This window comes from Octodon degus, unplaced genomic scaffold (genome assembly GCF_000260255.1).
Source record: "Octodon degus isolate 3935 unplaced genomic scaffold, OctDeg1.0 scaffold00223, whole genome shotgun sequence".
Lineage (NCBI taxonomy): Eukaryota > Metazoa > Chordata > Mammalia > Rodentia > Octodontidae > Octodon > Octodon degus.
Window position 1 is genome coordinate 2,119,265 of NW_004524799.1, and position 24,999 is coordinate 2,144,263.

At 40.3% G+C, this 24,999-nt stretch overlaps 1 protein-coding gene and 3 pseudogenes across 2 annotated transcripts in view; 2 read left to right on the forward strand and 2 right to left on the reverse strand.

The window, feature by feature from the left end:
• The window catches only part of Maoa (monoamine oxidase A), a 90,492-nt gene that overhangs the window by 47,683 nt on the left and 17,810 nt on the right, over positions 1-24,999 (reverse strand). Inside the window, exons 2-3 of the mRNA XM_004645316.2 lie at positions 24,843-24,937; positions 13,935-14,072 (exon numbers count right to left, since the gene is read on the reverse strand). Coding sequence (XP_004645373.1) covers positions 13,935-14,072; positions 24,843-24,937 — 233 coding nt within the window. The remainder of the gene's footprint in view (positions 1-13,934; positions 14,073-24,842; positions 24,938-24,999) is intronic.
• LOC105744093 lies at positions 4,627-6,304 on the forward strand (annotated as a pseudogene).
• Positions 9,282-9,713, forward strand: LOC101590697 (annotated as a pseudogene).
• Positions 18,392-19,367, reverse strand: LOC105744094 (annotated as a pseudogene). Its single transcript, XR_001117367.2, has one exon. The product of XR_001117367.2 is annotated as a chromatin modification-related protein MEAF6 pseudogene (transcript).

A 24,999-nucleotide genomic window follows, 5' to 3' on the forward strand; every position in this document is an offset into this window, starting at 1 on the left:
AAAAAAACATTAAAAAAGTCTATTGATTAGTAAAAATCAGATATTCACTATTATTATGTGTATTAACAATTGTATCCAGGTCTGAGCCTCAGGGTTTATTTTTGTCACCTGATGCTGGTCAGCAAGTGTGAACCAGAGTAATATCCTCCTCCCACTGCCTCTGAAGCCTGATAATTTTTTCAGAGACATTTACCTATGGGATATGGCTGTGGAAACTAGGCCACTTGGTACTTTGGAAAACACACAAAATTAAATCTCAGCTTGCAGTTCACTGTGTATCATTTGAGTCTGACAAATTACAAGACAGCTATGGAAATGAAGGGAAATGAGTTAGTTCACCAATTGTTTCTTTGTTTGAAAAATTTGACATCAGAAAAACTTTCTAAAATGAAGAGGACTCATTTCTGGTCATTGGGATCAAAGCATTTATTACATTGAATGATAATTAAAATTCAATCTGTGATTTTGGTAAGAATTTTCTTCTAGTTGCATGAAGCTCAAATACAGTGCAAAAAAATAAAATAAAGTAAAATGAAGTTTAATGAAAACAGAACCTGTAGGAGTTACTTAGCTTATCTAGGAGACTGAAATAATTATTTCCAGAGAAGCTGCACATGTAATGTTTCATCTTATTTACAAGGCTCTTTGACCATTAACCCAAATGTCAAGGCCCCACATGAGGAGGCGGTCACAAAGTTTCACTATTTCTCAATGACTGGTTAGAAATAATTTCTAAGTGACTGATCCACTATTAAAAGTGGATCACTATGAGTCCAATCTGTGTAGTGAGACCCTGTACACCATGTACTAAATATATATAAAAAGATACGGGCATAAAAGTGAATGGAAGTAAGATTAAAAGAATTCTGTGGTACTGTGGAATTCTTGGCATTGCTCAGAGGTAGTTTAAGGCATTGGTTTTGATTATCACCCACTGCAAGCCAAAAGAAAAGAAAATCTGTGGATGAATGACAGTTTGGGGTGAACAACATGTGAGGGTACTTTATTGTACTGAATTTTATACCTAAAAATGGTGAATATGGTAACTTTTTCTAATTTTTTTCAAAGTTTTATTGATAAACAGATAGCAATGAGACAGTTTCAAATCAAATCGGAAGTATGGTAACTTTTATTATTTGTATATGCCACATTTTTTGAAAAAGAAAACAAATGAAAGAAAAAAATCTAGTATCTAACTTCATGCTTATATTCAGCTGTAGCTTCCAGTGAGTAGGAATTTCATATTCTAAATACCATATTAAAGATGTATCTCTGAAAGTACAGGAAAAGAACCTCTTAGAAGTAATGGCTACTATTTACTAGTTCTTCAGCAGGGAAGGGATATTCCCCTAACTGCTAATGATAGAAGCCATGAGTTGGGCATGCTACGCAAGCACTATTAGCACTGAGCTACAACCCCCATTCTAGTGTAAAGCTTTAAGAGTAATTCTACTATTTGGTAATCTACAAGCAACAAGTGAACTCTTTTCAAAATAGAAGGGGTAAAAGAATGAGGGTTATTAAAATTACTGGTATAATATTTAAGAGACTGAACTGAAAATGGGTACATGTTTTCAGGCTCTCTGTTTTTAAAGACCTACGTACTGCCCACTCATTGGGGAATTCCAATGAGGTACAACATTTTAAAAGCACATGGGAGATGGAAGGCAATATGAGAAGCATGAAACTCAGGAAGGGGCAATTAAAAGGAGACAAAGATCAGATAAGCAACATCCCTCAGAGGCTTCTTGAGTTTCCTTTTGAGAGGGGTTGAAAGTGAAAATACAACTTTCTTTGGAGACAAAAGAAATGCCATCCATCAGTTAATATAGAAAAGGTCCTGAAAGAAGTCTAAAATGATATGCCACTTATTTAAAAAAAATTTCTAAGAAAGGAGCTAAACAATTATATTTGGTAAGCATTAGGATAAAGTCACAAGAAACACATCCTTTGCAAACTTCTATGCAGCCTACTGGCTAAAACCTACTTCATCTCATAGCAACAACGAAATTTACTTAGTATTCCAGGGCACACACATTCTGGAAAGCTTTTATTTCAGGCGTTGGCATGGAAACCTGAATTAAATGGCTATAGGGAGAAAAGAACCAATACTAGGGAAAAAGTGCTTGCTGGGCTGTAACTATGTATCAGGAAAACCTCTGTTGCTTTAAATAAATCTTTATCACAACTCTAAAAACAAATGTGTGATAAATATTTATAGTCTCTAGTTTTACTTAGGATGTGAAAAGCAGAGAAAAAAAGCAAGAATACATTATTATATTAATTTTCCATTCAAAGCAGTTCATGAAAAATGCTTTGTTCCATTTCTGGCTGGGTTCTCCCTTTCTGCATCCTTCAACCAACATGCACCATAGTCTGAAGAACACCTAAGAGGAATGATCATTTGCTCCTTCCTGTCCAAGACTTGGCATTGCAAATTTAACAAAAGGTCACCACAACTCAATGAAACTTGTATACAGAACAAACCTAATGATGAAGCATCTTATTTACTAATGAAAGTAATAAATCAATCCAATAGGCTCAGTTGCTTCCTTTACACTCAAAAGAAAATTACAGTCTGAAAATGCTTTAAACATATTCAGTTGATTCCATTTTAAATCCACCTTTTAGGTAAACACATGATAAATTTATATTAATTTCATAGATAATATATAGTTCCCCAAATAAAACCATATCAAATTTACAATATTCATAAAATCTTCACTGTAGTCATTTTAGTGCTTTTTTATCAAAAGAATACACTGTATTAGATTATGAAATCAGGATTATCACAAGGTACTACACAGCATCACAAAGACAACATTTATTATTAGCCCACTACATTATTTTGCAGAAATTCTTTATTTCCCCCTAGAAGTAGACAGAACACTGAGTTATACTTTAAATAAATGGAGTATCTGTTATACTGTTTAACAATCATATCTGGAATGTTGAACTAAATACCTTCCTGCTTTTCCTGAATATTATCCGTTGTATTTAGTTTTCTAATCATCCTAAAAACACCTATTACACCAAGTATTATAATAGCTATATTGCTTTCGGGCCAAAGGACTGAGCAAAAGGACCACCAACACTGCATATGAAGATAGGATGAAGGGAGCTGGGCATGGTAGTGTATGTATGTAATCCTAGCACTCGAGAGACTGAGGCAGGAAGACTGTGGCAAGTTCAAAGCCAGCCTGTGCTAAAAAGTGAACTCAGGGTCAGCCTGAACTGTATATAGTGAGACCCTGTCTCAAAAGGACAAAATAATAATAATAATACCACAATGGAGTACACAGGATGACTCTTAGAAGAGAACAGCTAAATAGGACCAGGACAAGCACAGACTGTAAGGCACCTACATGGAGTCCATAATCCCTGGCCCTGGAATCTGGCATACCAAGAGTCACCATGGAAAATAGACCTGGATCTGCATTCTGGTTTAGTGGCACTTATGTCCCCTGCCTTAAGAGAGTCCTGTCAAGGACTCTAAATAAATAAATAAGGAAGAACGAACGAACGAATGAACAAAAGAAAGAAAGAAAGAAAATAAATAAATAAATAAATAAATAAATAGAGGTGACTACACTGGCAAAAGTCCTAGAACATACTAGGAGCTCAGTAAAAGAAAGCTATCCTTATCATTCCTTATCATTACTATGGAAGTGGTACTGAATTGAAGATATCAACTCCCATGGCAAAGGTTTAAAAGTATTATTTGTAGGCAGGTATGATGGCACACATCTGTAATTCCAGCATTTAAAGGACTGAGGCAGGAGGATTGCCTTGCATTCAATCAAGGTCAGCCTGAGCTATATAATGAGTTCAACATTGGCCTGAATTACATAGCAAAATCCTGTCTCAGAAAACAAACAAGGGGCCAGGGAAATGGCTCAGTAGGATAAGCACTTGACTGGCAAACGCAAGGATCTGAGTTCAATCCCCGGTTCTGAAAAAAAAAGGGCTGGCAAGATGGCTCAATGGTATAAAATGCCTGCTTAGGTAAGTTTAGGCAAGTGTGCAGAGACCAACGTTTGATTCCCAGCACGATATGCTGCATCACCCCTGCCCCTAGGGTGGGCTGAGGCAGCTACACATGAAGAAAGTTATCCAAAGTGTGAGTGCAGCATGAGTCTTAGAATCAAACCTTTCATATGCTGGCAGGCATGGTGCCATACGACTGTAATCCCAGCACTTGGGAGGTTGAGGCAGGAGGATCACTGCAAGTTTGAGGCCAGCCTGGGCTATACAGTGATGTCCTATCTTTAAAAAAAACAAAATTAGATAGTTGGGGGGCTGGGGCCACACGGCGGGGTCATGGGTGGGGAGCGGCGGCTGGGGGTTGTGGGGTAGAGAAGCCCTTCATTTCCGAGGTTCAGACGCTGGGGTCGGTGAGGGCCATAGGATAAGCCGAGACCTTGGGAGGGGGCGGGGCCACGGGTAGGGGAGAGGCCCGGGGTCAAAATGTCCTGCCTCGGGGCCCCGGGCTACGCAGTCGGATCCCCTGGGCTGTGCTGAGCGGGTGAGTGGCGAGGGTCTGGGACACAGGGCATTCAGGTCAGGCTGGAGGATCTTCCGCCATCGCTGCCATGTCCTCCACAGCTGTGCTGGGAGCTGGAGGGGATGGAGCGGGAAGCATCGCTGTGGGGCCTGAGTCCCGGGATGTGCATCGTCCTGATGAAATAGGGAGCCCCAAAGAGTCCCTCAAAGGCAACTCACGAGAGAATGAGGAAGAGGAAAATTCTCAGCAAGAAACCAATGGGGATTATGAAGTTGAAGAGATACCTTTTGAACTTGACCCCTAAAGCTCTGGGTTTGAATCACAAAACCCTGAATTTGAATCCCAGAGCCCCAAGTTTGAGCCTGAAAGCCCATGGTTTCAGTCCCAAAGCCCTGGATTTGTGCCCCCAATCCCAGAATTTGCACCCAGAAGCTCTGAGTCAGATCCTCAGAGCCTTGACTTTGAAGCCCAGAGCCCTAGGTATGAACCTCAAAGCCCTGGTTATGACCCCAAGAGCCCTGGCTATGACCCTAAGAGTCCTGGGTATGTATCCCGGAGCCCTGAATTTGAGTCTCAGGGCTCTAGGTATGAATCCCAGAACCTTGGGTACGAACCCCAAAACTCTGGAATTGAATCTCAGAATCCCAAGTTCAAAACTCGAAGCCCTGAATTTGAATCTCAAAGTTCCAAATTACAAGAAGGTACAGACATGCTTCTGAGCCCTGAGGAAAAAAATCCCTTGAGCATCCCTCTAGGAGTTCACCCCCTGGACTCCTTCACTCAGGGATTTGGGGAGCAGCCCACTGGGGCCCTAGCCCTAGGGCTACTTTGAGATGCCTACAGGGGCCCTGTTGTCGTCAACCCTGTTTGAGATGCTTCAGAATCCCCTGAGTTTGACAGGGACCCTTTGGGGTCCAGGCCAGCGGGGTAGCCGGGCCAGGGGTGGGCAGGGCCCCCAGCCTAATATCTGTTGCATCTGCGGGAAGAGCTTTGGGTGGGGATCCACCCTGATCCAGCACCAGCGCATCCACATGGGTGAGAAGCCCTATAAATGTGAGGTCTGTAGCAAGGCCTTCTCCCAGAGCTCTGACCTCATCAAACACCAGCGTACCCACACTGGCAGAGCGGCCATTACAAGTGTCCCCGGTGTGGCAAGGCCTTCGCTGACAGCTCTTACCTGCTTCACCACCAGCGCACCCACTCTGGCCAGAAGCCCTACAAATGCCCACACTGTGGCAAGGCTGTCGGCGACAGCTCCTACCTCCTGCGGCACCAATGCACCCACATCCATGAGCAGCCCTACAGCTGCCCTGAGTGCAGCAAGTGTTATAGCCAGAACTCATCCCTGTGCAGCCACCAGAGCGTGCACACCAGGCAAAGGCCCTTCAGCTGTGGCATCTTCGGCAAGAGCTTCTCCCAGCGGTCAGCACTTATCCCCCATGCCCGCAGCCACGCCGGGGAGAAGCCCTTCAAGTGCCCGGAGTGCAGCAAGAGCTTTGGGCAGAGCTCTGTGTTGGCTATCCACGCCCACCTGCCAGGCCACACTTACAGTTGCCCCGACTGTGGCAAGACCTTTAATCGCTCCTCCACACTGATTCAGCACCAGCGCTCACACACAGGCGAGCGGCCCTACAGGTGTGCTGTGTGTGGCAAGGGCTTCTGCTGCTCCTCTACACTGCTGCAACACCACCGCGTCACAGTGGGGAGAGGCCCTACAAGTGCGATGGCTGCGGCAAGGCCTTCTCCCAGAGCTCTGACCTCATCCGCCACCAGTGGACCCATGCTGCCGGCCGTTGCTGACTGGCCTACCAGGGGTGGGGAGGTGGTGGCCAGAGGAGAAGGGGACAGGGGGCTCGAGAAACCTTTAGAGAGGATAATGAGGAGCTGGTGGGGAATGGAGGAGATGAGCATTGTAGAAGAAGGGCCAGAGTGCAAGAAGTTACATGCCCTGGAGACTTGGGAAACGGGCTATAAAGGGGGGTTGGAGGGTGGCCAAACAGGCAGCAGAGGCTCTGGGAGAGACACAGAGAGGTGAGCAAGGAGCTAGCCGGCAGCAGCATGCTCCTTGGTGGGTGCCTGGCTTGACAAAGTGCTAGATGGGGAGGGCAGTGGGAGAGGGAGGGCCAGTTAGAGGGGGTAGCTTAGATTGGTAGGTGCTGAGACCCTCATTGAGTCAGGACTGGGGGAAAGGGGCAAGTAGAGTGGGAAGTAGAGCCCTGGGACAGGGTCTGTGCCTCAGTGCAAACCCCAGCCTGCCTTGTCTTTCTCAGGCTTTGGAGCCCCTGCATTTGAGTTCAATAAAAACCATTATGTGGTAAAAATAAATAAATAAATAAATAAAATTAAATAACCAAAACTAATTATGGCCTAATATTACTATTGTGATGAAATGCATGACCATACAATAGCAGTGAGCCAGAGGTTCAATCATTATATTCTTGAACAGCCTCAGGCTACCAAGTCCCATGACACAAGATGCCTTTGCCCATTAAGTTATATGTGACAGCTCAGTCACATTTGTGTTTTTGTGAAAGAAAAATATGGTAGGAGTTAAGTAGCTCCTACCTCCAGAAAAGTAAAACTGTGGTTTTTCTTAGAAATATGACTGTCAGAGGCTGGGGATTTGGCTCAGCAGTACAATGTTTGCCTAGCAAGCTGGAATCCCTGGGTTCGGTCCTCGGCACCAAAAATCAAATACCAAAAACAAAAAAAAAAAAAAAAAAAAAAAGAAAAAAAAAAAAAAAAAAAAAAAAAAGAAAAGGAAAGAAATATGGGCTATCAAGGATGGGATGGGCCCAACTTACAGAAACACAGCAGCAGTAAAGAAAGTAACCCTAGATGCTGCTCATAAAACATTTCTCTTTCCTTAACATAGGCACCTAATGTTGTGCATTGGGGTTTCTTAAGACTTTCTGCAAGTTCACCCCACAAAAGGTGGAAGCAAGACTCTCTCAAAGTAAAAATGATCACACTTGTATTTCTAGAAAGCATGGTTCTTCATGAAGCCTGGAAAATTCCACAGACATCAGCAAGAAGAATACTTAATTACTGAAAATTAACTCATAAGATCCTGTCAGGAAAGTTGGACAAGATGCTGTAATCTTTTGATAAATTTCAGGTGAAGTCAAAATTCTCAAATAGCACTTTTTCATTTTAATCTCACCTTGCCTCTACCAAGAATAAAGAAGAATTGAATTACTCACCAAATTTGGCTATAAATGCCCCTTTCATTTTAGCATCATGTTTTAGTAGCATAAGCATAGTTGGATATAGCAGGACAAACCTACATATTTCCAGTTTTTCCACAGTTTTCAAAATATGCATAAAGAACAGAGTTGAAAGAAGAGTAAGAAAGTCATTTGTATGAGCTAGGCTTCAGTAAAGTTAATGTTGAGATACCTTAAAAAGAAGTGTGTTTAGACAAACATTGGAGGGCTCAGCGGCACAGCACCTGCCTGGCAAGAGCGAGGTCCTGAGTTCAATTCCAGACACAAAATAAATAAATACATAAATAAGTAAATAATTAAATGGAAGAAAAGGTCAAACATTGGAGATCCAGTACACTTCCACTCAAGAACTACAGTTTCATTTCATAGACAATGTATTGGGACCATGAGGAATATATAAACAAGAATCACCCTGCCAGTCTAGTGGGATAGAAGTAAGAATTTAATGAGTTCATGCATGTTTAGTTGTTGTTTATAGTTAGCCTCTAGGTAAAATAAAGCCTGACCTTTAGGGATGAACTGATTATAATATATGCATGAGTCTGCTCAGATTCCAAGATGATTACCACACTTGTTTGCTTCTCAGCTAGAATGGAGAAGGAGTTTCCATGACCATTTAATTTAAAGTTGTCTGCAAAGATTTGATCTTCCTCCTCCAATCAAATCTTACAATATTATAGGACTTAAATGTTAGTTGCTATTATTCTTACTGTTGTTATTACTTATTAGTTTAAGGAAACGTTGCTGTGCAGAAAAAATGAGAAAGCAAAGTGTATTTTCTTTTTGATTATTGTACAATAAAACCAATGTTCCTAAATTGTATAATTCTTTTGCAGTGATGGGGATCAAACACAGAGCTTCATGCATACTAAAGAAGCGCTAATTCACTGATACATATCTCTAATTGTTACTGTTTTTCCTGTGGTACTGGCAACTATACTCAGGGCCTTCCCAATGAACTATGTCCCAAATCCCTGTATTCTATGCCACACAATGCTATCCTATGCTGTGCTGTGCTGTGTTATCCTATGCTATACCACTCTAGCCTATGTTATCCTATCCTGTCTTATCCTATCCTATTCTGTTCTGTTCCCATACTGTGCTATGCTATGTTATCCTGTCCTTTACTGTTATGTTTTGTATCTGGATGCCCCCATCCCAGATCCTCATGTGGTGATGAGGAGTGGGCTTTTTGGAGGTGTCTGAATCTAGATTTTGTAATTGGTTCATTACATAGTGTTGGGATTAGGGGTAGGAATGCTACACCAGCCCTAGGTCAGGTGACCTGCATACAATATAAGGAAGGAAAAGGGCTTGTTTCTCCCATTAACTGTTACCCCTCTGCCATACCACCTTGCCTTTGAACCAGGTGATTAAGGACGGAAATCTCTACAAACTGTAAGCTAAATAAACATGTTTTCCTTTACTTTGGCTGTTGGCTATTTTGTCTCAGCAACAATAGAAAGGTAACTAAGACAGAATAAAGTGAAGTGGGATCATTGCTGTGACTCTATCTGAACATGTGGTTCAAGAGCCTTTGGAGGGTCAAGATGGTGGGCCACCCGGCTGTTGCAGCAACAAGCCGGTGGCTGGAAGGTATTCGGAAGTGGTATTACAATGCTGCAGGGGTCAATAAGCTGGGCTTAATGCGAGATGATACAATATATGAAGATGAAGATGTAAAAGAAGCCATAAGAAGGCTTCCAGAAAACCTTTATAATGACAGGATGTTTCGCATTAAGAGAGCCCTGGACCTGAGCATGAAGCATCAGATCTTGCCTAAAGAGCAGTGGGCAAAATATGAGGAGGATAAATTCTACCTTGAGCCATATCTCAAAGAGGTTATTCGGGAAAGAAAAGAAAGAGAAGAATGGGCAAAGAAGTAATCACTTAGTGAAGTCTGTGAAGTGCAACTGTCTTCAAAATATTTTTATGAACTTGGTTAACCCTGAAACAGTTCAAAAGTTATCTGCTCTGTGGATACCGTACCTTAAATAAATGCCTCCTTTATTAAAAAAAAAAAAAGAGCCTTTGGAATGGCTTGTGGGAAGAGACTGGTAAAATTCGGAAATGTGACCTGAAAGAGCAGACCTAGAATGCCTTAGGCTGTTCTGTATAGGAGATTCTTGTCAGAGCACAAAGATCCAGAAGGCTGGTAGAAATCCTGACAATAAAGACCAGGTTCGAGAGGTTTCTGCTGAGGACTGCCTTGGCTGCTGTACTCCAGAGGATGTGTGTTATGACTTGGGTGAAAGATTGTCTGCATTTTGCTCATGTTCATAGACTCTGTCTGAGACTAAGGGAAATTTCAAAGCAGTTTAATGTTGAGGCTGTGGCATGATTGCTGTTGGGGGCATTTAGCTAGATCTTTGTTGAAAATCAAGAGCAGAGAGGGGCTGGTGAGATGGTTCAGTGGTCTAAAGCACCTATTTAGAACAAGCTCAGCAAAGCACAGAGACCGCGGTTCAATCCCCCAGCACCACATGCCAGCCAGCCCTGCCCCCTGGTGGACTGAGCTGGCCACACACACACACACACACACACACACACACACACATAAAATTTAAAAGAAAATCAAGAGCAGAGAGCCCTTGAGAATTATAAAAGAAAATGGCCCCACAGCCACTGCACTTCAGTTTCTTAGTTGCCCAGGTAATAGTTCCTGTTCCAGTTGCTTCTGTCTCTTAGACATGGCTGGTCATTGTGATACATAGCTGTGGTACTATGACATATATTGTAGGAACCAATCCCCAGTTGACAAGTCTTTCTGCTTCTGTACTTCTGGCTTGCTTATCCCATATAAACCCTAGACCACCAGAGATCAAGCCCTGATATTTTCAGAATGACCCTAATCAATGACCATTGATGTAAAATAAATCTGCCTACAAATCCTAGCTGTTGTTTTGGTGTTTGTCATAGCAGAATGATTTAAAATGTTTGGTCAGAAGGGAAGCTCTGGTGAAGCTATGGACTATAAATGTAGAGCAAAGGAGATCTTGTTGCTGCAAAGGAATAGGAGAATAAAAATGATGGCCCAAGGGCATCACCAGAAGCAGAATTCCACCCTTTTAGAATGGCAGTGGCATAGAGAATCTGTTCCTCAGAACTGGATTCAGAATGACCAGCAATCTAGGCATTTGACCCCTATAGCCAAGAGAGAAATGCCTGCCTACTGCTCCAGCTGACTGCAGACCTTAGCATCATCCACATGGTGCTAGTTTTAGGTGCATACTGAATGCAAGAGTTGTGGGGTTAAGATTTCAGAAGACCTGAAAGATTTCAGAAAACTCTGATTTCAGAAGACCTGGGAGGCCAGGCAGTGTGCCCCTGAGAAGGTAGTGTGTGAAGCTGTGAGGGTGATGCCAAAGGTGCAGTTGAGACCTCAGAAGTTTGGAGGAGCCATGAGGTAGAATATCTAAAGAAAGCTGCAAGGTGGGAACAAAGTGGGCCTAAAGAAAGAAGTCATGGGAGTTACTACCACCAGAAGTACCACAGAGATGGAGCTATCCAAGCCCTTTAGAGCTCACAACTTGTCACAGATTGCGTTGGATACTGCATGTGGTACTACAGGATTTAATGTCTGTCCTGTTGGATTCTGGACCTGCTTTGGTCCCATTCCTTTGTATCAGCTTGTTTGTAACTTTTGGGATAAAAATGACTATCTTGTGCCACTGAATGTTAGAAGTGTTTAACTTTCTTTTCATTTGTATAGGAGCTCACAGCTAAGAGTTTGCCTTATACTTTGGAGGAGACTTGTACTTTTCAGCAATGATGAAAGTTTGGACTTTGGCAACTCTTAGAAGTGTACTAAATGCCTTGTGCATAAAGAGATGTGCATGAGTCTTTGGGGAGCCAGGAGCAGAATGTTATAGTTTGTGTCTGGTTGTCTTCCCCAAATCTTTGTGCAGTCATAGCAGGGTATACTAGTTAGAGGTGGTTAAATCTAGAGTTTGAGATTGGTTGATGTTGGGACTGGGGATGGAAGTGCTACATCTGCCCTATGGCAGGCAGCTTGTATAGAATATAAGGTAGGAAAAGAGTTGGTTTGTACCCCTTTTGCTCTTTGCTGCTTCTATATCTCTTGCTGCCATAAACTGTTGCCTTTACACCATGTGCCACTCTGCCTTGGAGCCAGCTGATTACAGACTAAAACCTCCACAAACTGTGAGCTACATAAACCTTTCCTTCCTTAATTTTGGGTGCAATGTATTTTGTTTCAGTAACTAAACAAAAGTAACTAAACAAAAGTAACTAAGACACTATCCTATCCTATGCTATCCTGTTCTACCCTATGCTTTGCTACCCTATCCTATGCCATGCTACCCCAAGCTACGCTACCTTACATTATGCTATGCTATGCTTTTCTCTCATTGCTGAGACAATACTCAACACAAACAAGTTAAGGGAGGAGAGGTTTATTTAGCTACGAGTTCATAGAGGTTTCAGTTCATGATCCGCTGACTTCAACGCAGAGTGGTACATGGCAGGAGGGCAATAGTTCATGGCAATGGAAAATAGCAAAAGCAACAAGTGGAAGGGGAAGACAAACCTCTTTCTGTCCCCTTATATTATATCCAATCTATCAGGATTAGGGCAGTACCATTTCTTTTTTCTTTTTAACATTTATTTTGTGTGTGTGTGTGTGTGTGTGTGTGTGTGTGTGTGTGTGGCCAGCTCAGCCCACCAGGGGGCACGGCTGGGCGGCATGTGGTGCTGGAGGATTGAACCGTGGTCCCTGTGCTTTGCCAAGCTTGTTCCAAGTAGGTGCTTTAGACCACTGAGCCATCTCTCCAGCCCCAGAGCAGTACCATTTCAATCAATGGACTGATCCAGCAATTACCCACCCTTAATCCCAGCACCCTAAATCCTAATATCATACTATGAATCAATCACACATCCCAGATTTAGCCACCTTAGAAAAAGCCTGTCCTAATGACTGCATGAGGCTTTTGGGGGGAATCTAGATGCAAACTATAACACTATAGGCTCACAAGTTAGGAGAGAAATAAAAGAAGTATAAAAATTAATATGCATAATATTGCATGGCTGTAATCCCAGCTGTCTGAGAGGCTGAGGAACAAAGAATGACAAGACTGAGCTTAGCTGTGGGTAATTTAGCATGTTCATCAAGATTCTTTTCCCAGGATAGGCTAGTATAGGACAGGATAGGACAGGATAGGATAGCCTAGCACAGCACAGTAACTAAGACATACAGGCTTTCTAGAGGCTACAGGTTTACTTTTATATGTCAAACTGCCACTTTCTCAAGCATCCAGAATGACATGGCTATCAATTTGCCAAGATTCTTGATTTTTTTTATTCCATTAGTATGCATACATCACAAAGATCCTTAACTCCCAGCACATTCCAAAAAGCCTTGTAGCCTCCAGATCCATAGTGGCTGCTTTCAGTAGAATCAGTGGAAAATGTTTCTGTTGAAAAGTGTGTGGTTACTGGCATGACAATCCTGCCATTAAAATACATAAATTGCCTCTGCCCTAGTGACACTACTTCCAGGAAATGGACTGAAATGACAGATAGGAAGCTTGACTTCTTAGGGTAGGTGTCCAGACTCTAGCTATTCCATGTTTGGCTTCCATGAGAATAAATAACAGTGGTAACAGCTGCTGTTTCTTAGATGGATATGAGCAGCTCCAGTTTAAACAATCTCTTGTTTAAACAGTTGAAAAATGCACTAAACTTCTCAACAATCAAAGCCAGGTACAGAGGAAATGATCAAAGTGTTCAAAGAAATGCTGATAAGAATGTAAAGGAAGAACCAGTTCAAAGGCTAAAGAAGGGCTCTCAATTGTATTCATTAGGACCTTAGAGCTGTCTCCTATTGCCTGGAACTAGAGAGGCGCAGAAGGATATGTGTGTGTGTGCGCACATGTGTGCATGCGTGCTTCAAAGCAGGAACTTCCAGTGCTTGTGTCACTCAAATGCATTAAAAGGAGGGGGAACAACTAGTAAAAACCATAGGGGGCAAAAGAGAGGAGGATCAATCTGAGGCAAGATCCTTCTCAGATTCTGAGTCCTTAATTTTTTTTTTAAATCAAGAAAATAAAGGTAGAATACTACTTTAAAGGCAAGAAACTTTTTAATTATAGGTTTCAGAAAAAACAGTAACAAAAATAAACCCAACGCTTTCTCAAATAAAATGCTTCCACACCAGTCAGTTGGGTAAAAAAAGTCAGGCTTACCTTGACATACTGAACAAGACGCTCCTTGACATTCACTTTGTAAGTTTCAATTCCCAGCTCCTTAGACAAGCGTAAGATTCTGTTCTGGGTTGGTCCCACATAGGCCCCACCAACATCTACCCAATTAACATGTTCATTCTGAAAAAAAAAGAAAAAGTGGCTAGAAAACTATTTGAAAGTTGCAAACAACATGTCTCTATGTCCTGTAAAAATATAACCTATTTTACAAACTTAACTGTGTCTTCCTTATTAAGAGCAACTGAAAACAGCAATCTCTTCTCCCCTCTAGAACTGGGGCACAAACCAGGTGTGGCAGCACATGTCTGTAATCCCAGCCCTCTGCAGACTGGGGCAGGAGGATCACTGTGACTTCAAGTAAAGCCTGGGTTACTTAGTGAGTTCAAGGCCAGCCTAAACTACAAAAAGACCCTGTCTCAAAAAGCATGCAAAAAAAAAAAAAAAAAAGCATGCAAAAATGCATGAATGAATGGACCTTGAGGCCACATTATTAAAAAAAAAAAATTGGGGCACAACACTGACACTTCACCCCCATTTGCAGAGCTTTTAGTGAGGTCAATACAGCAATAGGATGAGTAAAGAATAAAGAGATCTCTGTAACAGTACATCCTGCTGGTCTACATCCTTTGTATCATTTACATGACTATGTATGACTTTTCTGAGAAGTTATTCCTGGAGGAACCACCCGGAGATTAGCCCTAATTACATGATTTCCATCACAAAACTCCTTAAATCAGCCTGCATTGATAGGCTCTTGATGATATTTTAAAACACTTTCAGAAAAGAATGTCTCACAGGAAAAGATTAAGACGCACAAAAACTTTACATATCCATTAATTTACAAATGTGCAAATTCACTTTCATAAACTAAAATTGCTTTCTTGAGCTAGGCATGGTGGCACAGGCCTGTAGGCCCACCTACTTGGGCAGCTGAGGTAGGAGAATCACTTTTAAAAATAAAATTGTTCTCTTCCCCCTCTTAAACACAGTTCTCAACTTTTTCTTTTTTTCTATTAAACTCATTTCTCAATGATTTCATCAAGGAATTAAATACTGGTGAGTTACAACTTTTCCATATTTTTGTGATCACTATTTTTATGGTGTTGAGGATTGACCCTAAGGAGTGACATCGCTAACCCTTGATTTTCTTTTTTTTTAAATTAACTTTATTGAGAAATAGCAATGAAACAATTTCAAAACCGATTACTAACAGTTTCAATAATTAATACATTGCCTATTGTTGTCTTCATAGTGGTTATTCATAATACAAGATGCAGACATATCCTGTCCAAACACTATTAGTACAAATATTTCTTCTCATTAAGAGAAAGTAGTTGCATATCTATCTTAACTATTTTGTATATACAGATACAAAATGGTCCTTCATTTGTATCCCCTTTCTTTTGTTTAGTTTTGTCAGAGATTAACCCTTGATTTTCTAATTTATTTTTTATTTTGAGATAAGATCTCACATTAAGTTGCTAAATTGTCTGGGCTGGCTCAGACTTGAAATCCTCCTGTAGTACTGAGACTACAAGCATGTACCATCACATCTAGATTGCAATGTGTTTATTTTTACTTTTGCTAGTTATATCAGTTCTTTGGTGTTCATACTTTCTTTTCTCCTTCCTTGCTTAATTATTTTTTATTGTGTGATTGATTGTATTAGAAAAAATACAGAAATAATTTGGATCCTAGGCGATATCTTTCTCAAAGAACATTTCTTCGCTTCTGCCTGGTACCTGGGACATTAAAGATACTACTGGTACATAACTTTATTCCTTTATAGTGCCTGAGATAATTTGAAGCTGGGCTGAAATGCACACATGCCTGAGTTCTCTTGCAGTTCACTGTTAATGCTAAAATGCAGCCAAAACCAAGCAGGAAGTTGACCAAAATTATTATAGGCAGCTAAATTACATAGAAATATTATAGACAGTAAGACAAAGCTAGCCCCTCAAGGAGATAGCACAAAAGACAAGATACGTTCCAACTGTGCGAGAGACTGATGCTCCTGCTGTGGGCCAGACCTAGAGACCAAAGATCGAACAAATGCTTACCTTCCTAAAGATAAACATCCAGATTGATCATCACCTTGAAGAAGCCAGGAAGAGTCACTAATCCAACTGCTACCGGCTGGCTACTAGATAAACTCCTGTTCTATATTCATGACCACTTGCTATGTGACTCACTTCCCCATTTGGTCCTGAACTTAATCAATTTTACCTAAGCAATGGTGCTTGTAATCTCATTGGTTGATTATAGTTTTGTGCCACCTCATGCCTACCTAAGGGAGTTCCCATGTTCCCCACCTTACGCCTGCATCGTTTTACTCTGTAAAAGTGCCTGGAAGAGAAAGTTTCCTGGGGACCACCTGCTCCAGCCCCTCTTCTGTCCCTCACTTGGACAGGAGCTTTCTTTACTCAAAAAATATATTCTGCTCTTTTTTTATATAATTTTTTTTTCCGGAACCGGGGATTGAACTTAGGCCCTTGCGCTTGCCAGGGAAGCACTTATTCTACTGAGCCATCTCCCCGGCCCCTATTCTGCTCTTTTTAAAATTTTTCTAAAAAATATTCTGCTCTTAACCTTTTTTTGTTCCTAAAATTCATCCTTCGATTTTAGAGAATGCGAACTCTTCCCAAGTATCTTTCAGGTTGGGAGTTTCATTTTCCCTTATATAAAAATCTCCCTGGATACATATACTTTGCTGAGCTAAAGATTTGGCTTTCTGTCTGCCTGGCATTCCAAGACTACTGAAAATACTGCTCAGCCTCCTGGAAGCTTCTTTAATGTTCAGCAATTTCTTCTACCAACCAGGGAAAGGTAGCTCAATCTTTTCTAGACACTTGTTGAATGATTCTTTACTACCTTGTTAGCTTTCAGGTTCTCTGATGCATTGAAGATATAGTGGTGGTGGTGCTGTGTGTGTACATGCAAATGCACATACAGTGCAACTTGTGTAATCTCTATATTTCAGTGCAATTTACGTACTCTGGAAAATGAATATTCCTGGCAGAAGGAAAAGCCAATGCAAAGAATAAGGCAGAAGTGTACCTGGCATGCCCTAGAAGTGGCAATGAGGTCAATGTAGCTAGGACAAAGGAAGTTAGGCCATGGAAGGACAGGGCCCAGGGAAGAAAAAAATTCATGAAGCATTGTGAAGACATTGGCTTTTACTGTGAGAGACAAGAACAGCCTCTGGAAGGTGAGCAATAAATGTTAAAGTCTAACTTGGATTTGAAAGGCTCACTCTTGCTGCTGCTGTTGCTGCAATATGAATACATTATAGGTATCAAGTGTGAAAATAGGGAAATCTGGAATATACTGCAGTAATTTGGCCAATGGATGATCATGGCTCCCAACAAGGGGTAGCAGTAGAAGTGGTGGAGAGTATGACATTCTGAATATGTTTTGAAGACAAAGTCAAAAGAATTTCCTGACTGAAAGATCAGGGGTCTTGTATTGAGCATGATACCCAATGTTTTAGGAATTGCCATCTTCTAATCTGGGGAACACTGCTTGGAATAGTGGTATAAGTGAGGAAGCTCAAAAATTCAGTTTGAGATGGTTGAGTTTAAGATGCATTTTCAACATGCAGAAGGTCTACAAATTTCTAACTTCTCTGTCAGTTGAATGTAGTCTGTTTTAATCAGTAGTTTACTCATTTCAGTGGAGATAGTTATTCAGGGTTTCTGTTTTTTCATAACAGCAGAAATGAGGTGCTTCTTTGATTTATTTAATAATAATAATCCTTATGTTCTCTTTTACTAATCATCAATACTATCCTCCAAACATCCTATTATCACCAACATCCATTTTAAGATTGAAGAGCAAAACTGGAGCCAGTTCTCTGATAAATTTCTAGGATTTCTAACAAAGACAGCAAAAAGACACTTGAGAATTTCCAAGCATGATATGTTTAGAAAACTGCCACTTGAGAGGTTGCAGTAAAAACAATGAAGCATTATACAGATTTTTTCTGTTTTTTACTTTTTCTCTTTTTTTCCCATAATTTTATTGATAAACAAATAGTGAGACAGTTTCAAACCAAATTGGTAGGACAGTTTCAAGAATTAACACGTTGCATACATTCTTCCTAGTGGTTATTTGCTGTGTAAGATGAGGACATGATATCCTATTTACAAACTCTATTAGAAAAAAATCCCTCTATTCATTAAGAGAATGTAATTATACATCTATCCTAACCATTTTGAATACGCAGATAAAAAATGGACATTCATCTGTATCCCCTTTTTTGTTTAGTTCCATTATTTGAATATTACAGGTGTGTTAACTCAGCAAAATATTCTAAAAGAGTCCAGTAGTCCATAATAGTATCTGGGCTTCCACTTCACAGGCAATGTCATAAATTGTTGACCTGAGTCCCCTACAGCTCAACATAAACCCATGGCTTTGCTTCTTTTTTTTTTTTTTGATCAAAAAGCTTGTATTTAAAATTCTTTTTAAAGGCACATTAAATCAATTCTCATAAGAGTAGGCAGGGATCAGGAGTAGGAACAAAAGATTATCCCACTTTCCCCAACATACACTAGTGTCATTTTTCAAATTTACACAGATTTCATTTCTAGTCCCCCTTTTTCTCTTCTGAAAGGATTTCAAATTCATCATGTTAAACAATGTTCTTGGGGTTAGGGATAGGGTTCTGCGCTAGCAACAGTGGAAGGATGTCCTGGAGTCCTTTTTTAGGGTCACTCTACTGCCCACCAACTCCTCCCTTACAACATGAGGTGGTTTCATTTGGAGTCACGGACTTCTGTCCATCCTGAGCTCTCTGGCTCTAGGAAGGGCGCTTCATACCAACAGTCATCGGAGCTGTGGGGGCGGGGTCCCTGCCACTGACCTGTGCCGGTTTTTATTCTTGCATTTTTTTCTGGCTGCTATGATGACTTCCTGAGGAAGTGGAAGAAGCAGCCTTCTGGGGCTTCACTCCCTGCACAGATCCATCCAGATCCTCAGGGTCCTCCTGGCTGGGCTCATTTTCCTGATTGTGGAAGTCCGGAGAAGTGTCACTTTCTGTCCCACTTCCTGGTTCCCTCTTTTCAATGAGCTGGTCCTGAACTGCCAGCGCACTTATAGCAGCTGCCGACGTGACTGAAGATTTACTGAAGAGCCGCTCAGCTTCTTTAAACTTCCGGTTCCTTCGATCATTTTTGCTGTTGGAGTTTTTTTGGTTGGTCAGATAGCGATCCCAGCCACGAATAATATTGCCATACATCTGAGTATCTTCCAGGTAGCTTCCTTCAAAAGCATAGATCTGTCTCTCCAAGTTTGCCAGTGTTTCCGCCAGCTCCTGCTTCCGCTTCACGAGCTCCGCCAGCTCCCGCCGGGTGTCCGGGATCTGCGGCGGGGCCGCCTTGTTGTGCATCGCCATGTTGGGCTGGAGCAGCGGCGGCGGCCGGCTTTACTTCTTATACTTCGTTTTTATACTTTTCTGCTGGATAGTTAAGACCAAGATAAGGCAAGACCTATGTAACAAGAGTTGTCGATTTTGGATCTCATAAGGTCAGTCAAATTCGCTCAGGAATTATCCTGAGATCCTGTACCTGAGATTGTAGATCCTTTGTCAGTGTCGGCCATGTGCATGAGTCACGGCCATTGCTTGGCCATATACAGATTTTTTCTTTCCAAAGAAAAATGTTAAATGAGGTATCCAGATTGAGTGTGAATGGACTAGAAGTGTAAGACTGCTATGTTGCAGCACATTCTTTAAGGTCTTTATTTAGAATTCATTACTCAGTTTTCAAAAAGTCCATAGACATGCAATTATATTAGAGAGCAGGTCTGGCGAGATAGCTCAGTGGTCTAAAGCGCCTGCTTAGGCAAGCTTAGGTAGGCTCAGAGGACCGCAGTTCGATTCCCAGCACCACATAAGGTACCAGCCCCACCCTCAGGGTGGGCTGAGCCAACAAAATAAATAAATAAATTAAATAAAAGCTCTAAAAATATAAATAAATAAATAAATAAATAAATGAAAAAGCAAATATACTAGCTTATGGTGGCTCTGTGGCCATTTTGACTTTTTAAGTTTGAATCTGAAATAAAGAAGATGTGGCATTTTTACACCATGGAGTATTATTCAGCTATAAAACAGGATAAATTTGAGGCTTTTGTTGGTAAATGGATGCAACTAGAGACCATACTCTTAAGTGAAATAAACCAGACCTGCATGTACAAACATCATATTGTTTCCTTAGTGTAAGAACCTGAAAGTGAAAATGGAATCTGAGGGGCTGGGGAGATGGCTCAGTAGAATAAGCGCATCCCTGGCAAGTGCAAGGGTCTGAGTTCAATCCCCGGTTCTGGAAAAAAAAAGATGGAATCTGAAGGGTAAAAGAGATACTGGGTAAAGGGAATGAATTTATTCAAAAATAAAGAGCTACTGAGATGAGGAGAAGGACAGGAGAGGGAGTAGGGAAAGAGATATATCTATGTATGTAGGCTGGATGATTTGGACAACTGTACTATATATTTCTGCTGGTCTATTCAAAGGAGCAGATAATGCTTAACTTGCTTTGTCTCCTTTTTTCAAGTGTTTATGCTTCTTCTGTTCTTAATTTCTTATATATTTCTTTCTTCCAATTTTGCATGCATATATCTGGTACTACAAAAAACTAGTTGGAAGACAACACTATACAATACTGTGAAATTTATATTATTTTGTTAAGTGAAATTCTATATCACTTGCAATTTTTCTGTTGTAATACTATTTTGCACTCTTTTAAAAATAAAAAAAAATTAAAATTGAATCTGAAGCATTGTGGGTGGATTGCATTAGGAAACATCAGAGAACCACTGAAAAATCTATCTGAATAATGGTCAGGTGACAATACCAAATTTGACATTTTGGTACTTAAAGATCTAAAATACAAAATGGTCCTTCATTTATATACCCTTTTTTGTTTTGTCAGAGATGGGTGTTCCATTGCTGTCAGAGAAGGTGTATTTGGAGAAGTCTTTAAAGGACCTTTTCATACTTCATGCCAGTTCAAATATTGCAGGTACTTGAATTCAGCAAAATAACCCAATATAGTCCAATAGACCATAATAGTAGTGGATTACCAGCAGAACTGGCAATTGTCGGAAGTTGTTGAGTTGAACCTTTTACAGCTCAGCATATTAATATGGCTTTACTTTTTATACCTCGTGGTTACTCTTTTCTGCTGGATGGTTAATACCAAGTTAAAACAAGACCTATGTAACTAAAAATTTAACTTTTAAAATAGGATAGATATACAACTACTTTTTCTTAGTTGAATGAGAAGAAAGGTTTGTACTAATATTATTTAGACAAGCTATCATGTCTGCATCATGTCCTCTGAATAACTACTACGAAGACAATATGAAATGTATTATTTTAACTGTCCTACTAACCTGTTTTGAAACTGTTTCATTGCTTTTTTTTCCTCATTAAAATAATAATAAAAAAGATCCAAAATAGTTTTTGTGGCATCTTCTCCAAAAACTATTCTAATTAATTATGCTGTTAGAAGGACTTATAACAATAGTTAATTATGCTTCTTTTTTCTTTGTCTTCTCTTTTCTCTTTCTTTCTTTCTTTCTTTCTTTCTTTCTTTCTTTCTTTCTTTCTTTCTTTCTTTCTTTCTTTCTTTTTTCAGAACCAGGGATTGAATAGTTGATTATGCTTCTATCATGGTTTAGATGTCAAACATACCTCTCCATCTCACATGTTCAGAAGTAGGGCTTTTGGAAAGTGACTGGATCATGGGGGTACTACACACATCAGTGGAACAGTCCATTGATAAGTTCATAGCAGAATATAACATCAGGACATGAGGCCTGGTTGGAAGAGACTAGAGTGTTTGTCCTGGGAGAGTGTGTTCTAGCTCCCAGCTCCTTACCCTCATCTTCTTCCTGGCTGGCTGCTATGGGTTGAGTAGCTTTCCTATGCCAGGTACTTCCATCATACTTTTTCTGTCTCGGAGACTGCCTACCAAGGAATGAATCCTCTTACGACATGAGCTAAAATAAAGTTGTCCTCCTTAAATTGTGGGTGTCAAGGTATTCTGCCCAAGCAATGGGAAAGCTAATACAGCTTTATTTTATTTTATTTTATTTTATTTTTGGCGGAACCGGGGGATTGAACTCAGGCCCTTGCGCTTGCCAGGGAAGCGCTTATTCCACTGAGCCATCTCCCTGGCCCCTACAGCTTTATTTTAAAGGGAAAAAAGTAACAATAAAACAGTTTCAGAACAGATTAGTAGGAGTTACAATAATTAATACATTGCATATTATTATACAGCTTCTTACTCAATGTTATTTTTGTTCTTCTTAAAGGTTTTTTCTCTTTCTACTCATTTGAAATTTAAATGTTAAGTGCCCATTTCTAAGATCTCTTTCTCATTCATATATTTAAGGGATGTTTAACATCATGCTGAATACACACTAACCAGGAGTAGTTCCTGTCTGGTGCTGACATATATAAATGATGCAGTATGGCTAAGAAGCCTAGGCCAATAACATAGACTGGGATAAGCTTGATGAATTCTAATTTCCCTTATACAAAATAACTTGTTCTTAACTGAAAATCTCTAACATGACTGATGTTCCTATTCAATCAGCAAAAGGTTTTTAAGAGATAAGAATAAGGCCAGGGACAGCTTAATAACTATCTCCAAAATTAAGGGATATTTCTGAAAATTTGCAGAAAATGACATAAGAAAAAAATCTACTAAGGCATATAAGTGGACTACACAGCCTTTCTTTTGCACCACCACACAATGCCTTCAAGTGGAATTTGAATAGAGTTTCTTGGAGCGTATTTGGATTGTATCTTACTGCCCAAATGAGAACTCGGATGTGAAGTGCCCACAGGACTTATCCAAGATGGCATGTCAGACCAGTACAGAGGTTAGAATACTAGTCTCCTGCTGGGTGTGGTGGAACATGCCTGTAATACCAGTACTTGGGAGGCTGAAGCACAAGGATTGCCATGAGTTTGAGGCTAGCCTGGGCTACATGTAAGTTCAAGGCCAGCCTGAATTAGAGTGAGACCCTATCTAAAAAAAAAAAGAAAAAAGAAAAAACAATACTGGTTTCCTCACTCCCAGACCAATTAGAGAATACATTTAATAAAGCATACAGAAATTGTCTGACTAAAATTAATCTTAACTGACATTAAATTATAGTAAGCAGGCACACATATACTACAAAGTAGCATTTCTGTGGTTTTCCCCTATAGATCTTATTAAACTACACATTCAAATTCAGGCTGTCTGGGACAGGACCTTCATTCTGCATTTCTATTAAATTCCCAGGTGTTTCTAAGGTTGTATGTCCATAGACCATACTTTGCATAACAAGGCTGTAAAATACTCTTAGAGCTGAGCAAAGTGGAAATAGGCCAATGACCTCATATACCTGATGAGGTAGAATTCAAATTACAGAAAGTGTGTATTGCATGGTATAAGTGAAAGAGCTAGTGCATTATTCTAGTTCAGGTGGTATTGGTTGGCTATTGCAATATCAGATTTTCTTTCCCATGCCCACTTCCACTCTGCAGCATGGAAATGTTAAATACTTGCTTTCCTTGGTTTTTTTCCAGTTGACAGTAGTATGTGACTCAAGTGTGCCCAATGGAACAAAAGTAAATGTCTGCTAGAGTCATTTGGTAAAGGAAGTCACAAACAAGGTTGATGCTGTTAGTTCATTCTCCCTCCTGCCTTGAATGATGACTGGATGCTTAGAGTTACAACATTCATCTTATTACCAAAATGCAATAAACCAGCACGCAATGAATAGCAGAGCAAGACAGTAAGAGTCTCAAAGCTTGAGGACAAAGCTAGAGCCCTATACCAGTCTGGACTATCTACCACCAGACGTTTTCTGTGAAATTTTCTTATGACTAAATTATGTAGATGTTATTGTCACTATATAGGCCATTCTGTTACTATTCTAATTAAAACATCTTATATGGCTGCTTTCTTTCCTTCTAGTCACTTCAACTATCTGGATTTTTCTTTTCTGCCAATCCTCAGGCTTATCATTTTTTCTGTGTGCTCTAGCAAAGGGTCTGTTTAATGATTTTCTAAATACTGAACATAGCAGCATTTTTCCCACCTTTATCCTGTGCCATTTGACCTTTCCTGTTTCCTTCACTGATTTACAGCACTGTTCTACTCTAGTCTTTCTTCTCTTCCTCTATGGCTTCTCTCTGGATCCTTTGCCACTGTCTCCCTTTCATCTACATCCTCCCCAATCTTCATCTTTGGTTCTATTTCCTTTCCACCTTACATCCTCCCCTTGTCCATTTCTATCAGCTCTCAGAGATTTATCTACAAACAAGTAAGGAGTGAAGGATAATTAGCATGCATTTTTCCAGAATGGTGATGTAAATCCGAGTATAACAAGACAATGATACAGCAAGTACTCACTTCCTTTTCATACCTAGTGATACCTGACCTGAGCAAAGAGAACAAGGGAAAAGTTACATAAACATATGCTATATTTGCTGCTGATTCCTCTGGACACATTTCTTTCAAGCCATATAACAAGGAACTTACAGCAAACACGTATATACATATACATATGTGTACGTTGGGGGTACACAGTCACTTCCAGTATAGGTGAGCCATACTTTCAAATGATATACACATTTGACTTAGGTCTCTACTTCAGAAATAATGACACAGCCTTCATCAGAACATATGCACCTGAAGATCAGAAGGTGCCCCTCTTCAGTGAGAGCTTGTTGAAGAGAATCATCATTTATTTGATGGTATACATTAACATTATGGAGAACAAATGGCTTAACTGATTAAATGTTTAAAATCTCCAGTGCTCTGACTTCCACTGGTCCCACTTGTAGTTCTGAGTGAGATATTGTATATAAATATTAAAATCACTTACCCTCACAGTGTATGTTCTTCCTCCTACTCTGTCCCTGGCTTCTAAAACCAAAACATTAAGTTCATGTTCAGACAATAGTTTGGCAGCAGCCAATCCTGTAGGAAATAAAAAAGAGCTATTAATATCTAAGAACAGAATACAGTATTTAAGTCTATCC